This window comes from Sinohyriopsis cumingii, chromosome 2 (genome assembly GCF_028554795.1).
Source record: "Sinohyriopsis cumingii isolate HCF-2022 chromosome 2, ASM2855479v2, whole genome shotgun sequence".
Lineage (NCBI taxonomy): Eukaryota > Metazoa > Mollusca > Bivalvia > Unionida > Unionidae > Sinohyriopsis > Sinohyriopsis cumingii.
The window spans coordinates 117,774,035-117,791,746 of record NC_142962.1 but is presented as its reverse complement, the minus strand read 5'-3'; the positions used below and the strand labels follow the sequence as shown (position 1 = coordinate 117,791,746).

General features: G+C 37.1%; 1 protein-coding gene and 1 non-coding gene across 7 annotated transcripts in view; both read left to right on the top strand.

The window, feature by feature from the left end:
* Positions 1-8,241: 8,241 nt before the first annotated feature.
* Trnaq-cug (transfer RNA glutamine (anticodon CUG)) lies at positions 8,242-8,313 on the top strand. Its single transcript has one exon. It is a non-coding gene; the product is annotated as a tRNA-Gln (tRNA).
* Positions 8,314-9,604: 1,291 nt separating this feature from the next.
* LOC149805677 (uncharacterized) overlaps positions 9,605-17,712 on the top strand; it is a 36,357-nt gene continuing 28,249 nt past the window's right edge. For 4 of the 6 annotated variants that reach the window (XM_089950335.1, XM_089950332.1, XM_089950331.1 and 1 more), the window contains exons 1-2: positions 16,371-16,515; positions 16,624-16,854. In XM_089950335.1, coding sequence (XP_089806461.1) covers positions 16,492-16,515; positions 16,624-16,854 — 255 coding nt within the window. In that variant the 5' untranslated portion in view covers positions 16,371-16,491. Of the gene's footprint in view, positions 9,745-11,398; positions 11,533-16,370; positions 16,516-16,623; positions 16,855-17,712 lie in introns of those variants that run through there. The other 2 variants (XM_089950333.1, XM_089950334.1) reach the window with 2 other exon arrangements.

Sequence of the window (17,712 nt, the reverse complement as noted above, 5' to 3'; positions counted from 1 at the left end):
ATAGCATTTTCACTATTATTATTTTTTTTGTCATAATATCTTTTAAGTTCTCTGAACCGTTTTCCCCCGCACTTTCCACATAATTTTGTTTTTCCTCGCACTCCAGTGCCACATCGCAGACATGGTATTGGTCCTAAGCTTCCACGGTTAACGCACTGCATGTGTTGTCCGCAGAACTCCCTTTTACAGGATTTATTACAACGAGTCAATGAACCCACCATGAGCCATCTGCATTGAGACATTGTATACATAATATTTTAATTTAAATACTTGTCTGAAATATAGTATGAACGAATTCGATAGATTATCCCGAATAAAGCCCTGGAGCGTGGATAAATTCAACCTCGACAGAATATCTCCAGACTTACCAGTACGAGATCTGGTTGATCCGAAAAATAAAAGTCTGATCTCGAAAATTCACGACGCCAAGAAAGAATTTCACACAGATGGTGCATCTCATGTCTGGTCAACGTTCAAGATTATACGCAACGGCGCCATTAACGCTATGATGAACGACAAACGAGCAGCAATTATCATTAACTACCTCTTTGATATTCATCAAGGTAATCGCAAGTATCTTTTCAAAATAAAATTTGTCGTGTTGACAGAAACAAATGATTGGATTATCCGTGACAAATATGATCCTGTCCATGGTAATAAAAAAACTGTCGTACTAAGTAAAGATTCCAAACCAGGTCTATTGACAGGTATTGACAAACCGTATTATGAACGAGCATATCCTGTGACCGCGGTTATTTATGGAATCTATGTGATAAATGAAAAACCTAGCGTTGATAAACTAGCGCCGATGAAATTTTCAAAAATAAATTGTGTAGCTGAACGAGTAACAGAACATTTTACCGTTTTGACTCGTGGAAACGGTCTAACGGATAAGAGACGTAAAATAATAAACACGTGGGGAGAAATGGTTAAAGATACTGGTGCGTCTATGAAAGATGTCGCTGAGTTAGGAAAAAGATTAAAATTTCCAATAACCGTAGCGACGATAACTGGAGAAATTTTGTATAGATCAAAAGGAGCTTCGATCGAAATTATTGATCATAACTCACACGCGTGGACTAACGCAGTAACAATATTTCCACGAGATCGAACTGTTAAATGTTATCCCATAGATAATTCTGATGGAGGCATGTTTGATTTTATTAACGAAATAAGTAAAAACGATCCTGTGTCAGTATGGTTATTTCATTCTTGCGTGGAAGAAAATAATCAATTTGATCAGTTTGTGAGGCCAAATGGTGTTATTTATCGAACAAATCATCTTCACGAGAAAATGAAAAATCTTGCGCTGCAATACACTGATGACACTGACGAATTATTGACCAACTGCTTTACTGTTCCGTCCGTTGCGGCTCATTTTGCCAGAAAGAAAAATTCGTGGAAACCAACTCGGTTTGATTTTCTCAATGACATAGTATCCAGTTGTGTCGAATATGGACACGGCGGACTATGGAATACTAAATACGATCACAGAGATGTTATTTCAGTTGATATGGTTGCGTGTTATCCGGGAAGTTTTCTTGGATACGGAGATTGTTCTGTGTATTTTGAGCGATTCGGTCATCCCACGCACGAAATGACGCGAGTATCGATAAATGGACCATTACCGGATTTTGATCTGACTGGATTTGCTCGTATCGAGTCATTCGAAATGTCTAAAGGACTCCATGCAATTTGTTATGTTTGGTTTGGAAAACATTTTTCGGAAAAAATGTGGACACCAATAGTACTATTACGGTATATGCTTGATTGCACGATGTTAATATCGCTGACGATCAGCGAAGCAATTATATCATATCGAAAACAAACCGAAGTTTGGTTACCACATTCGGATGAAACCGATTCGAAGGATCTTGGTAGAAAAATAATTGGCAAATTTACCCAAGGATCAGCATATGATCACAGACAACATTGTACAAGATTGATCATGGACGACGCTGAGTTAGATTTTATAATCGCTGATACAACGAACAAGAACACGTTTGTAAGTCGAGAAACAGCTTTCTTGTCAAATGGAAATAAACTAGGTACAATTGTGAACTACATGGACGGTGAGTCACCTCAGTATACTCATTTAAGATCATCGATGCTCGCGTATGTTTCAATAAATCTATTATCGATGATAAATAAGGTTTCTACGCACGCCGTCAGAGTTGCTACCGATTCGTTTTATATAAGCAAAAAACATTCAATGCTGTTAGAAGGATTAAACATAGGCACTTATGCATCGTGGGGTTCGTGGAGAATAAAAAATGAATATATGCTCGATTATTCCGAATCCGCTGATGTTGCGGTTAAAGATATTTACTGTAAAAAATATCAAACGTTGACAACTTCGTTGTTACCATCGATATACGATCCAATAACTAGACACAAAACGGTTTATCTAAACGGACCTGGCGGCAGTGGTAAAACCACTCGAGCTATCGAACTATTTCAGAACTCGGATATGATCGTGCTAACACCCACACATAGACTCGCGCGAGAGATGAAACAACGCGGTGTTAATTCCTGTACTTATCACAGCTTTTTTCGATGGAAGGGTGATACATGGACATCTTCAAGGATGGGAGAGAAATACATTCCAAGGATTATAATATGGGATGAAATATGCACTGTACCGCAAGAAACATTAAAAACATTTCTTGATTGGTTGTTAACAAGAAATACTGCTGTGATAATGTGCGGCGATCACGGTCAACCACCACCTGTAGCTGGACCATCTCCACATGATTGGCTGAAAAGTTTCGTTGATCACGCTGAAGAAATAACTGATGATCATAGAGCACTTGATGCAGCGTTGAAGGAATTTAAAAAATTAATCAGACTACAACCGAATAAAATTCAATGTGAAATAATGCGTGAAATAATTTCAGAAACACCCATGAAAGACTTTCTGCAAACGTGGCGACCAAACGATTTGATAGTTGCAAGTAGAAAGATAGTTCGTGATACACTTCAGCGGGAGTTGTTTCAGTTACAACGAGAAAAGTTTCCAACGTTGTCAGTTCCACTATGTTATCGACCAGCAGATACGCGACGGCAAAATATCGACGTTGATATACCAGGAGACTCAAAGAGGAAACAGAATCTTGTATTGAATGATATTGTTGCCGTCGACGTTGATGTTGTTGAAGATGCTCTACATGCTGATAAATCCCCGTGGACGCTCGGATACGCGATGACGATTCATTCATCTCAGGGATTAACTATTACTGATACAGTTGTTTGGATCGTTGATGATCACATCGAATGGTCGAACTTGGTTTATCTCGCAGTGTCTCGAGTTAGAAAAATATCTCAATTGAGACGAATCGTCATGGACTCGTCAGTGATTAGTGATGACCTCGATGAATATTGAGGTGATATAATAAGAAAAAAATTATCTGGTTATAAACAGTGTGATAAAAAAAATAAACGCAATTTTGACCTTGATGTTGATTTTATTAATGCGCTGAAACAACAACAGAATAATCATTGTGCAAGTTGTAATTGTATAATGTTATGGCGGTATCTGAAAAATGATCCAAGACAATTTACCATAGATAGAAAAAATAACAATCTTGGTCATACACGAGAAAATATCATGTTGACCTGTCTTGAATGTAATCGACGCAGAGGCGCCAGCGCCTTGGGTGCTAGTTAAGTGATTTTGGTGGTAATTGTGTATCCGTAGGGATCACTTGTAATTGTTCACGCACAAATCCGCGTTGAGGAGCAGCCGAATCTAGTCTGTAGATTGCGGGTCTACCTGGCGATCTTGTCACGGTGGATATCTTATGCGTGGTAACACTCCAAATAGGATCGGTCGCTCTTTTTTTACCGCCTTCAAGTTCGCCGGGCTCATATAAATATCTAACTGTAACATCACCCAATATTTTTTGTTTTTCAATATCTTTTCGTTGTGTTGGTATATTTGTTTTGGTAATTGCATTAATGGGTTTCATGTTGGTTGTTCGTGTAATCTCATTATTTAATGCAGCTATCACGCTTGGTAATCTTGCCACCCATTCACGAGATCTTTTATCCTGAATCAATTCCTTCGCGTATTGATATCCAAATAACCGCTCAGCGAGTGTTCGATTAAATCGCTCAACAATCGCCTGATCACGATGAATTGCAGTATGCCCTCGTCGTATTTTGGTATTATGTTGTTTCATCAACGATGATACTGGACCAAGAAATTCCTTGCCAGGATCAACCTGTAGCAGCTGTGGCCATCGCAGACCACCTCGTTGATAAATTCGTTTAAATGCGTCGGCTACTTCAGCGGCTGTTTTAGTCGTTAACGGTTCTGCTTCTTTATATCTACTTGCAACGTCAATGACACTTAGCGCGTATTTGTACGTTTTTCTACGTACAGTATCATATGGTAAAAATAAAATATCAGCTTGATGAACTTCATTAGGAACACTGACACTGAAATACGCGTACTGAATTTGTTTAGGACGTGGTAGATAAATTTGCCATATTGCCTGCCTGGACAACCACGCGCTAGCGGCAGAATGTTTAACCGCTGCTGCATCAGCGAGTTTACTAATTGCTGATTTACCCTTCCAGTATCCAATTGGTGAATAATAAATCGATTCCATTATATATTACCAGCCCCTAGCGCTAATTTACTTTTCATCGCGGATCTTACTAACCAATTAGCTAATGATTCTCTGATATTTTTATTTTTTATGGAATTTAATGAATGAACTAATTTCACATCTGCAATATGCCTATCTTGTAGATTTTTACTCTTATAAGCTACATCATGAACATGACAAGCTCGATCAATGGTGTTTATTGGTTCCTCGCCTGGTTTTGGTTGATCCTGATTATCAAGCCTGATATCGAGTCGAGTACCAGGACCGCAATAATTATATCCTGGTAGATGTTTTTCTCCGCTGTATTTAGCCCATGGAGCACCTGGAAACTTTGACATCAAATTAGCAATATCACCACCGCGCCTATTAGGTAAAAACGAAAATTTCTTTCTACCGCATACAGAACATTTTCCACCATACGCTATTTTTTTATTTTTTGTTATAACCGTAGCTAAATCAGTGGTTGGAGTTTTAACTTTACAGCGTAAACAATATAAATTCATGTTATAATATATATGGATATAATTGATTTCTCAGCAACTCGGCAGCGAGAGCCAGTTAAACACCATCCTGCACTACCGAATTCCATCAGAATGATTATCATGGGACCATCTGGATCGGGTAAGACGCAATTATTACTTAATCTGATAATGAGATGGTTGAAATGGGATAAGTTGTATTTGGTAGCACCATCCGCTGATGATCAACGATGTTATGAAGTACTTAAAGATTTTAACGAAAACGCGCGATTACTGGACGAAAATAATGATGTTATAGAGTTTATAACAGACATTGATGAAGCACCGTCCGTTGATGTTTTAAACGGATTTATTAATAATTTAGTTGTCTACGATGATGTGATGCTAGATAAACAGTCAAATCCAGCTAGGATTTTTTCCCGTGGTAGACATAAAAATACCGATGTTATTTATGTTACTCAACGATACACACAAATACCAAAAGTGATCAGAGATAACTGTAATATTTTAGTTGTGTTTAATGGCGTAGACACACACACGTTGCGAAATATTCATCAAACCTGGTGCAGCGGTGACATGGATATAATTAAATTCAGAAACTTCTTTTCACGAGCGCAAACTACTCCGCACGGGTTTATAACAATAAATTTGCACGATCCTAGAACAAGATATCGTATTGGACTTGATAAAATATTTGGATAACGGGGGGTGATGATAAAATTAAACTGATATCATTAATATAATGAACAATTGTGCGTGGCTGCGTCAAGGAACCACTAACAAATGTGATAAAAAAATGTCGTGGAGAATATTGCAAAAAACATAATTATCTTATAAAGAAAAACCCTCATGCTGGTCCACGAAGATGTGTTGGATGTAACAACGGCGTTAGAGGATTATATCAGATTTGCAAAAATTGCGGTGGAGATTGATACAGAAGTTTGATGATATATTACAGAAAAAGAAAAAACATAAATCCAAAAATAGAAAAACCACCATCAGAACTTGAATATTACTTGAAACATAAAACAAATTCCCAGGATTCAGATGAAGATTGAGCAGCAGAGGAGGCTCGTCTACAATTATTTTGGGGACAAACAATAATCGTAGACATGGTATTTGACCTCTATGAAGGGTCACTATTTTTTTTGTGTAACAAGGGTGACCCTTCCCTTAAGTGGTCTGTTCGCCTCCTCTGCTGCTGCTTCCTATTCATTGGGTAGAACAGTACAAGCAAGGCTTTGAAGTCACACACGTAAGGTATATTGTAACAGTGAGATACTATCGATTCAGATTAACCGAAGCGTTTTTCTGCAGTCTCGAAGCCAAAAATATACTGTATAAAAGAACACACAAATCATTATTCAGGAGAGGGGATATCATTTCAACATATGAAAATTCAACTACCCTAAATAAAGCTTGCCTAGTAAGAAGAAAATATCATTTTAAGTAATTCATAATAATTTGTACATAAACTCCTTTGATAAGGGGTTTCAGTATAAAGTCTCGTTTCCTGCTTCAAGACAATGGTAATTCATTGTTTTGCATTTTACGGTACTTGAAGACACGTCTTTGTAGATTTAATGTATAAAGTGGATCAAGCAGAGTAATATCTTGAACCAGTCACAAACTGACTGAAAGTGGAGCTTCATTTTAGCTTCTACAGAAAGACTCTGCGTCTCTTTAAAAGGAATTTAAAAAATACTTAAATTTGAGCATGAATTACTGAGTTGCAAGTAAAAAGAAATGATTTGTAACTCAACGATTGCTAATATGGATTCATCCTTTGAATTAATCGGTCTCCAGACATTGTTGTATGACTTTAACTAGACACACGTCGCCGCTCATATTCGTTTCAGTTTCCATACAGTCAATGAATCAGTCAATCTGGATTTACTCAACCGGATTTGTGAAGAATTCAGAACTGAAGATTAATTCTCGCAGAAGCTGTAAATCAGTCTTCCTAGCGTTATAGTATTACTGTCCATTCGTTCGCCAGTGCATATGTATGTATGTATGTATGTATGTGTGTGTGTGTGTGTGTGTGTGTGTGTGCGTGTGCGTGAGTGAGTGTATGTATGTTTTTATATTTAAAAGAAAAGCTGGCCTAATAGGTCAGTGATCTAATTAACTGTTTTTAAATGATCAAACTCTGCACAAAATATGTTTTTACTGTAAAAAGCTTGGCTACCCCCACCCCCATTGTCTCCACGCATTTAAATCTGTGTGACGAAGGTGATATATGATACTTATATTCTACAGAAATTAGTAGAGGTATCAGAAATATTATGATTTTGTAATCTATCCTGACTTAAAAGATCTACAACAAAAACAACTACTAGTACAACAACAACAACAACTACTACTACTATTAATAATACTACTAATAAATAAAAAAATATAACAACAAACCAACAACAACAACAGAAACATTCCAATAATAATAATAATAATAATAATAATAGTTTTAACATAAGAATATCTACAGAAGATTCTTCATTCGTTTGAGATGAAAAGATGAAAACTCGGTCCCAGTCCCTAAAGGATTCATCATTAACTGATTTTAATACATAGTAAATACTCTAACCTCGTTAAGAATAACAGTCGGCTTTTCTTCAGCTTTTGACATCGATATAATGACAGGGTATAGTGCTGTGGGAACGGCGGCGTTCCCTAATTTGTTTTTCGCGGCGCCTCCCGCCCCCACTCCCTTCCCCGGCAGCTGAATAGCATGGGTTTTCTAATTTCTTTATTTAGCACTATACCACTGTATATTGATAAGTGATGTGAAAGTGCTTGCTTCCTGGATTCAAAACCGTGGATAACCTAACAGGCTTTATTCGTGTTGTTTCATAAGGGAAACAGCAAAGGCGGGTGTATTTCAGTGTTAATATGCTTCTGACATAGTCGAAACACAGGGGCTCGTATCATTGCTTACACATTACCTGTCATACATGTGTGACGGGTAAATTGTAAGCAACGATACAAGCCCCATATAGGGTTTAAATAACTGAAAGCGCTGTGTTTCATTTGTGTCTTCTAGCTTATTTATCATGTACAGATGGGTGTCTTGAATAATATACTGCAGTAATCTACGAGACGCGAAGAATTATAATATCTAGTATAACTAAAGCCTCTAGTTGTAACAAGGTTCCATGGTGTAATGGTTAGCACTCTGGACTCTGAATCCAGCAATCCGAGTTCAAATCTCGGTGGAACCTACATTTTTTTTTTCTTGCTGTTTATCTATTTGTATTTTAAAAAAATACATTTTAGACCTTTGCTATGTTTGGGGATTTTTTTTGTGGGGGGGGGGACGTGTTTCTTTTTACCCACTTATACTACTGGTATTTACACCTTTACTGTTTTGGATATTTTATCGAATGTATTAAATTATTATTATTATTATTATTATTATTATTATTATTATTATTATTATTATTATTATTATCTGACTTATATGAATTAAAGTTGTGGAAAAATCCACTTTGTCACAGATGTTTCCCTTTCTTCGGTTATATTTCATTTTGCTTTGTCTACAACAATTTCAATTTTCAACTACATTCAAAAAAACGATACCAAAATTTGGGATATAACGAAACTATTAACTTGTTATATGCATAAATTGCATTTCTTGGATAAACAATTAACTCTGTGTATGCATGTGCGCTGTATTCTTTTCTTTTCTTTATTTCTTTTCACGGATCGAATAAAGTAAGTTCTTATAACATTGCCTAGACCCACGGCAGTTCATCGTTAGCAATAAAATAAACGTTCAACATAGCTCAGCGTATTTTAATATGATACCTTTTTTTTCTTCAAGTTACGTTATATCTTTATTATAAATGTGCGATGGTACAACGAAGTTGTTCTTTACAATAATAATCACTGAAAATGTAATTAACATGACCGTATATTAGGAAACTTGTTAGACTCATTCAGACTTTACAGACTAAATTTCCACAGTGAAATGTTTAAATATGAAAGAATGGGTTGTGAAAATTAGAGGGATGACATAGATTATGAAACATTAATTATATGCCATTTTTTAACCTGCAGGATACAGAACAGTTTATTTAGCAATATGCATAAAATATGTTTATAAATCTTGTTATAAGATTAGATCTGTTCTTTAATTTTTGGTTGATATATAACTGAAGTATACAACAGGACCGATAAAAGTCAATCTGAACAAAATATTCCTCTCTCTCTCTCTTAACTTAGATTATATATACACACAAGTGTGCGTGTGCGTGTGTGTGTGCGTGTGCGTGTGTGTGTGCATATACACATCAACCATGCATATGAATTAATAATGCGTAACTTTCCCCGCCATGTGTTATATCGCTATTGCACTTAAGGACAGTTTAAAGACCTGGAAATTAGATCTAAATTACACTCATTATTATGCTTTCTTTAAGCAGAAACCTTGAACTTTGCTTAATGTGTCTTATTCCTTAATCTCCAATTTATTTTATAATAGCTGTTGTGTTGCAGGTGAATAGACTTCAGCCATCTGACACAATAAGCATGCAAAGGAAGGCATGGCGGGAAAATGACAAACGTTTTGAACTCTGTATATATCGCTTCATTTTCACTGATGGTTACAAACTAGTAAAGTGCACAAGTGGCAACTATACCTATTGCTAGAGGTAAGTAGATGATGGAACGTTTAGTTTAAATAGTATTTATTCTAGAAAACATCTTCATATCTACTAGAAATCAATGGATTATATTGGGGATTCAGTAGGCAGCCGAAAACTTCATGAAACTGTCTTCACTAACATGGTCATTTCTAGTACAAATATCAGTGAATTAATTTCACAAGGGTTTAATTGCGAAGTAATGTTTTTAAGTTGACATGCTAATTTGAAAGAAGAAAACAAAAAGTTTATCTTGTAGTTTTGTGTATTTTATTACACACACTGAAATACAAAGTATTCAGCTGAAGAATTTAATATATTTCGTATCAGTAAACATCCGTGATTTATTACTAAAAAGATTTAAAAGGGAAGAATAACAAATAAAACTTACTGAACATATTTCTAACAAGCCACATTTGGGAGCTATATTTCTAGGTATAAAGTGATAGTAAAAATTAAACCCATACCTAATACCACAATATTCATATATACATAATTAGTACCTTTTTTAATGTTCTCAGCGATTTACATAGTTGTGCAAATTTCTCATGTAAAAATAATGCCCAGTATTGTCATTTTCTGATTCTAGTAATGCAATTGTTTGTTTGATTCATACTTTTGAGTTTTTACGACTTCTGTACACAATAAATAGCGCGTTTATAAATAATTTTTAAATACAATAGTGAGTTTTAAACTTTATAGAAATATGTTAGGTTAGGCTAATCAAACAAATTGTATCAAAAAAAAAAATGTATTCGTATGTTTGCTGTTTCAGTTATCATTTGACATTGTAAGTCATTGACGCCGTCTATTAATTGAATGCGTTGTTGAACCGTGATAAGTCACGCAACTAAAACAATGTTAAATAAGCATCTGGTAGGTTCCTCGATATGAATGTAACAGCCGATTATTCGCCAGTGGAGCCAAGTAATTGAAAATTATAATTTGCAAGTTGTCGAACATGGATTTATTGCATAGATTGTCGAGAGGTCACTTCAATCGACCGTAACTCAGGAGCACAGAGAAATATGGGTAAGTAAAAACAAAAATGATCGTTATGAATCCTGATAGGTTACGGAAAAATTTGTCTGCATAGTTGAGATAATGTCCGGAAATACTCGGCAAACAAAAATGGGGGATGATTTATCGGACAAGTGTTAGTGTAAGGTGGCATTGAACAAAACTGTCTTTGGCCGAAAATCACTTTAAGTAGAAAGTTCCATTCGACAGATGCAAAATTTGAATAGTCAGCACGTTGCCCATTCTTCGGCATTGACTTTAGTTTTTCTATTTGTGTGCACACCCCAGCGCAGAAAATACCACAACAGCTGTAGAACTGAGGTTCCCCTACCCCATTTGAAAGTCGAATTGTCCATTGTAGAGATAATTGCCACATAACTTGTTTTAAATAGGAAAACTATCCCGATCGACTACCTAGTTACCCCCTTCGTTGGCAGTGCAACTATTCAGGCATTTGATGGCCGGGGAAGGCCCTGTAAACAAATTCGCACCAGATCCTCCTGAGATAGACCCAGCGTCGCGCACGCGCGCGCGTGTTTAAATATTTCACTTTAGCCGGACACACAAGCGTATATATTGTACATAAGGTGGTGTCAGTCACGACACAGTAGAACGAATTCAGGCTGACTGCACGAGTATGTGAATAGTTATCACGACAGAGCACGTCATATGCTTTGGTTGAAATATTTTCTTATGTCGGAAACCTGTGTGCAAATACGTACGTAGGAAAGGAAACATCAAAGGAATACAAGTAGACAGCATTTCTCACCGTGATGAGTAATTTTATTTGATTTTTGCTAAAGTTAACTATGGTTATGAAACTCGGATGCTAGAAATAATATAGATATATAATGTAAGACTGACAAAAATTAATTTTTGCTGCGGTTTAAACTGTAGTTGTCTTAAACACCATATGAAGTACACACGAAATATACTAAGTGTATCGTCTAATGTTTGATGATTATAGGTCATAAACCGACTGTAACGTGTGATCTTGGATCTGGATTTTGAACGTAGCTTAAATTTATCAGTCATATCGCTACGATGTCTGCAGTGTGCTAGTTTATAGTGATGTCTAGCACTGGGGCATCATGCCGCAGACATGTAGCATGACGTCCCACCCAGTCACATTATCCTGACACCAGGCCGACGAGTCCTAACACTAACCTCTTAATGCTGAACGCCAAGGGAGGCAGCTGTTAGAACCATTTTTGTAAGTCTTTGGTATGATTCGGCCGGGAATCGAACCCACGACCTTCCGCATCCGAGGCGGACGCTCTACCCGACTCTAACGTACATGTCTTTGAAAGGTTAAACTTGGAATTTCATTCCATGATAGTCAATATGGATCAAAATTGCTTATGATCACATTTCTTGTACATAAATAATACAATAACAGTTAAATATTGTTGAAATCAGTAATGTAAATATTTATATTTCTTTGCCCACATTGTATTTAAAATTCATATAAAGTTAAATAATGTTTTTAATTTGTAATGTTTTCGTGGATTTCCACTTTTAACTCCATTTGTGTTCGATTTGACCATTGGTTCCTTTCGGGGTTTTTTATTGTTTTTTTTTATTTCTGCTTTTTGTTTTGTTTTGCGGAAATATTCTGCCTGTGCAAGCTTGGATTTTCCTCCTTATAAGTAAGTTGCAATTTGTTTTTTTTAATTATTTATAATACGTGCGTGCTACCATACGTAAGTTAGGCAAATATTCTTCATGGTACGTTAGTCTGGGTTAGCCACCATATGGTGTTTTATTTATATTTACGCGCTTCGATTTTGACCAAGATTATTTTTTTTTAAATAGGAATAGGAAGAGGGAAAGAGAAACTTTACAATGTATAAACAAAACAGTTTTAATATGTACAGATAAGAATTTTAAGTACCACGATAATACAGCGTTCCGGGATATATATATTTAAAAAAAAATAATCTTGGTCAAAATCGAAGCGCGTAAATATAAATAAAACACCATTTGGTGGCTGACCCAGACTAACGTACCATGAAGAATATTTGCCTAACTTAGGTATGGTAGCACGCGCGTATTATTAAAAAAAAAAAAAAATTGCAACTTACTTATATAATCCCGGAACGCTTTATTATCAACCTAATTCCCCCTACCCGACCCCATGATCTGTTTCATTAATGTATTCTAAAATGCACGTATAATCATTGACATTAAAATGGTTTATTATAAAATGTTGAATTTTAATGTAAACTAGTAATTCACAATAGATCAAACTTAAACATCTTCCAGCTTTCTGCTAAATCACCAAATATTGATAGACGAAAATGTTTTCTTGAATACTGTTCAAACAAAAATAATCAAATAAAACATTTCTGACGCACGCACGCACACACACACACACATGCACACACACACACGTAAGTAAAAGGCAAAGATACGACTTCGCAATCTCTCGCCATACATCGTAACCACCCTAAACTCTCGTATATTGGATGAAAAATGACAATACTGCATAATGACATTTTAAGCAACAATCATTACTTTAATTGGACCGCTCCGGTGGCCTAGTAGTTAGAGCGTCCGACTCGAATGCGGGAGGTCGCGGATTCGAACCGCGACCGAGTCATACCAAAGACTTAGAAAAATGGTACAAACAGTTGCCTCGCTTGGCGCTCAGCATTAAGAGATTATTGTCAGAACATGTCGGCCTGGTGTAAGGATAATGTGACTGGGTGGGACATCATGCTACACGTATGCGGCATGATGCCCTAGTGTTAGAGCACTATAAACTGCCACATTGCAGACGTTGTAGCGATATGACTGAAAATATTTTAAATCTACGTTAAAAGTCCAGATCTCACTCTTTACTTTGACATATGTGCGACTAATACAATGAAAAATTAAGTGGCTACATAGCTGGAAATAACTGGTTCAATAGGAGGTCAGGGTACCAGTCTAATCTCACCTCTGTCCGTGTGGGTTATCGTCAGAGACGTTATTTCAACTTGGGGGGGTGGGGTGAATTTGGCGGGTTTGTTAATTTATGTATATAGACTAAAGCAATTTTACAGCAGTTGCCCCTGCCTCTCCCTCCCCCCCCCCCATGATTTCCCTGGTTATCGTCTCGGCTTCGTCAAAGTGGGTCTGTGAAAAAGCTTGCCAGTAGCTTCCCGTGGGTCTGTAGCTTATTCCATGTTTTTTCCCCCACCAAATATACTGGCCGCCATGTATAACATATAATGTGCTGAAAAATGGCATGTAACCCACAAAACAGCGTAAGGACGTAAGTAGTGGAGACAAATTTATTAGCTTCTGTTATAGATGCTTTTAAGGGCGTTACAAAATCTCTTCGTTGACCTCTAGCGCTTGCAGTGGGGCTACCTATAAGCAACGATAATGTCTGTATATTATGCGATTGGAGTCGCGGTACCTCAGTTGGACGATCACCTGTCTTGTTACAAGTGTTACTGACAACAACAGGTGATTATTGTAATTATATAGGTCACAGGTACATGACCGTTAAGCGGTCGCTGTCAGATCTTCACGTTGGACAGTGTCTTTAAATCAGATTGGCCCATGGCATACTATGTCGGCTGCCTCATTGTTTGTGTTAAGATCATTTTTCAGCACATGGTTGGCTATACATAGATACGAGATTGTACCCGAGGGGTAAAATTATTGGTACTTGGCTATACATTGTGGTCCGTATGTGATGGTGGAAGACACCGGAAAGGACCACCAATCAAACAGGAAGCTACTGGCAAGCTTTCTCACATAACCACGCTGGTCAAGCCGAAACTTGAACCCACGCGAACAGAGGTGTGATTTGAGTGGTCAGTAAAGAAGAACATTATTACCTGGCAGCTCTTATGTTAATGTAGAAAACAAATATTTTTTCTGTGCAAAATTATAATAAGATGCCTAAGATTTAATTTAAATAATTGACTGAAGTCACAGCCATATTTGCAAATAGTTTTTATTCATTGTTATGCTTTGTATTTAAGTGAATGCATATTTTCTGTAAAACCATTGGTACCGGCATCGAGATATTTCATGTTTAATTTTCATCCTTATTACTTTTGAGGAGACAGTGCTCATAAGCTTGAATCCTCCAAATACACTTATATACGTACACGTATACAGATACATCTACAACAAATGCGCACTGCATTGTTAAGATTGAAATTAAATGGCACATTTAAAGAGGAGTTTGTTCCATCTACTAATGAGAATTTATATGAATGTCATAGTTCCAAAGAGATTTCAATGTACAGTTCTTACTATTAGATATTCTTGTCATCACTGAGATGTTGGAGGCACTGTTCCATCTAGGTAGACCTAATAGAAAACGAAGATTATTATTATAACCAATAACTAGTTTTCTTTTCACACATTCACTAACGTTTGTCCACAGAAAACCACAATACACTGTGCAGCAATACGATTTGAATAATCTAATTTTGATATTCAACGAACAATTCTTAAATGTATGTAGAAGCATGTTTGTTCGAGTACACAAAAATCGGTAATGTCTCATCATATCTTCATTATCTGACCGATTGGATTTCAAAATATGACCCAAATACGTATAACTGTTGACATATGTAAGAGCACTGCCATTAAGATGTACCGGGGGAGGAGATGGTAATTTGAAAGAAGTTGTCTGAAAGACCATGCATACTGATTTTTTGTGTGTATTATAGATATCATTCTGCAATGCGTATTGTTCTCATATCTTGAATAATTTCCTAAAACCTGTAATAGAAGGATTTATAAATGACATATCAACAGGAAAACTAAAATTGTTAAGAAACAACATCTTTGGTGACAGACGTAACCCCACGTAACACTGACCCAGCTTAAGATTTAATTCGTGTATAAATGTGTGTATGTATATATACCCCCTGCCTCACCCAAAAGTATGAACTATGTAGACCGGTATTTTAATATCAATCAACTTTTTTTAAAGTGTCCAATGACTGACCTGGAGGTTAGAGCGTCCGCCTCGGGTGCGGGAGGTCGTGGGTTCGATCCGCGGCAGAGTCATACCAAAGACTTAAAAAATAATACTAACATCTGCCTCGCTTGGCGTTCAGCATTAAGAGGTTAGTGTTAGGCCTGGCGTCAGGATAATATGATTGGGTGGGACATCATGCTACATGTCTGCGACACGATGCCCCAGTGCTAGGCATCACTATAAACTGCCACACTGCAGACATCGTAGCAACATGACTAAAAAAAAAAAAACTGTTAAAGCTACGTTAAAAATCCAAATCACACACACACCCAATGACTGACCCTATCAAATTCCTTACTAGCGTATAAAAGGCATGCAAACTCTGGGCTGCAATGTTCTACATAATAGCTGACCGTTTCCTTAAAGGCAGATAGGCAGAGATCTTGTCTTAATTGCATTGGACCATAATTCTCAAATAAATATGGTTGAAACTAAAGGCGAGCGTCAATTCTTCCTCCCCTCCCACCACCACTTCAGTGTGTCCCAAGGAAAACACATACCTCTCGTTTCCTACTTAACCAATCAAGTGTACTAAGTATCATGTTTTCGTCGTTTTCCTTGAAGTTTTTTTTAAAAAAATGTTAATTATGTATGATTGCATTTTTAAAAAAATGTGGGGGAGTCTGGTATATAGGCACGAAAACCTACATTTCACGTTCTAGCAATCGCCTAAAATATCTGCACTGGGTTATTTGGACACTGGTGTCATCGAAAACATCACATTTTATTTATTTCCCACTTCGATGACTAGTGTGCGAACCCTAAAAGTAGGTAACATTTGTCTTCTTGCGTTCTAATTGCTTTTCAGTCTGTAAATGGTGTAGCGGCATGATTATTGTTTATTTATCAATGAATGTTCAATGTTTTCATTTCAGTTCTTCCCCTTCCCCTCAAAAATGGCAACGACAGTAATACATCAGACGAATTTTGTGTCGGGCCCGAGTGCGAGAGGGATTAAGAAGAAAGGAATCAATCACTCAGGGCAAGGAAAACAAGACAAGGATGCAATGGACATCGCAAGCCCATACTATTACAGTAAGAAGTCGCGAATACCAGTTCCTTTACACGGAGAAAACTCAATAATGTACGAAGAGCCGGAAATTACGGTAGGGAATTGATAAGCTATAATAGTTATAGATAAGTGTAACAGCTATTTGATTTTTCTTAATCGCTTGGTTAAGGGGGTAAAGTCGATCGCCAGGATCTACCAATCAGTGGTGAAAAAATATACAAAATAGCAAGTTAAGTTATATTTTTGCACCTTCAGTAAAAATGATATATGATACATGTGAAGAGACCACTCCAGCGCCCTAGTGGTTAGAACGTCCGCCTCGGAAGCGGGAGGTCGTGGGTTCGATCCCCGGCCGAGTTGTACCAAAGACTTACAAAAATGGTACTAACAGCTGCCTCGCTTGGCGCTTAGCATTAATAGGCTAGTGTTATGACTGGTCGGCCTGGTGCCATGATAATGTGACTGGGTGGGACATCATGCTACATGTCTGCGGCATGATGCCCCAGTGTTAGACATAACTTTAAGCTGCCACACTGCAGACATCGTAGCGATATGCACACATACACATACACACATGTGAAGAGAGAATAATGGCGCCAGGTGGGGATACATAAACCCCTTTTCTTTAAAATTTCCTTGTCAGGGTAAAGCTTGTAATCGGATTACATCGCTCATCTCAGTCTAATTAGAAATGAGATATCCGAGATACCACTTAATGTAAAAGTCCATTTAAATTGTCACTGATCCGTGATTGCTTGCATCGTACAGGGCTTTCGCATGTTTTTTTTTTTTTTTTTTTTTTTTTGGCGCAAGACGAAACAGCGCCTTAAGCCAGGGGAGACTTTGGCGCCCCCACCCCCGAAAAATGCCATAAAACTCTGCAAAACTGGAGCCTTCCCTCTTGTCCGTCGTCTGTATCTCCAGTCCCTTACGACGGCCCTGCCTACTTCAC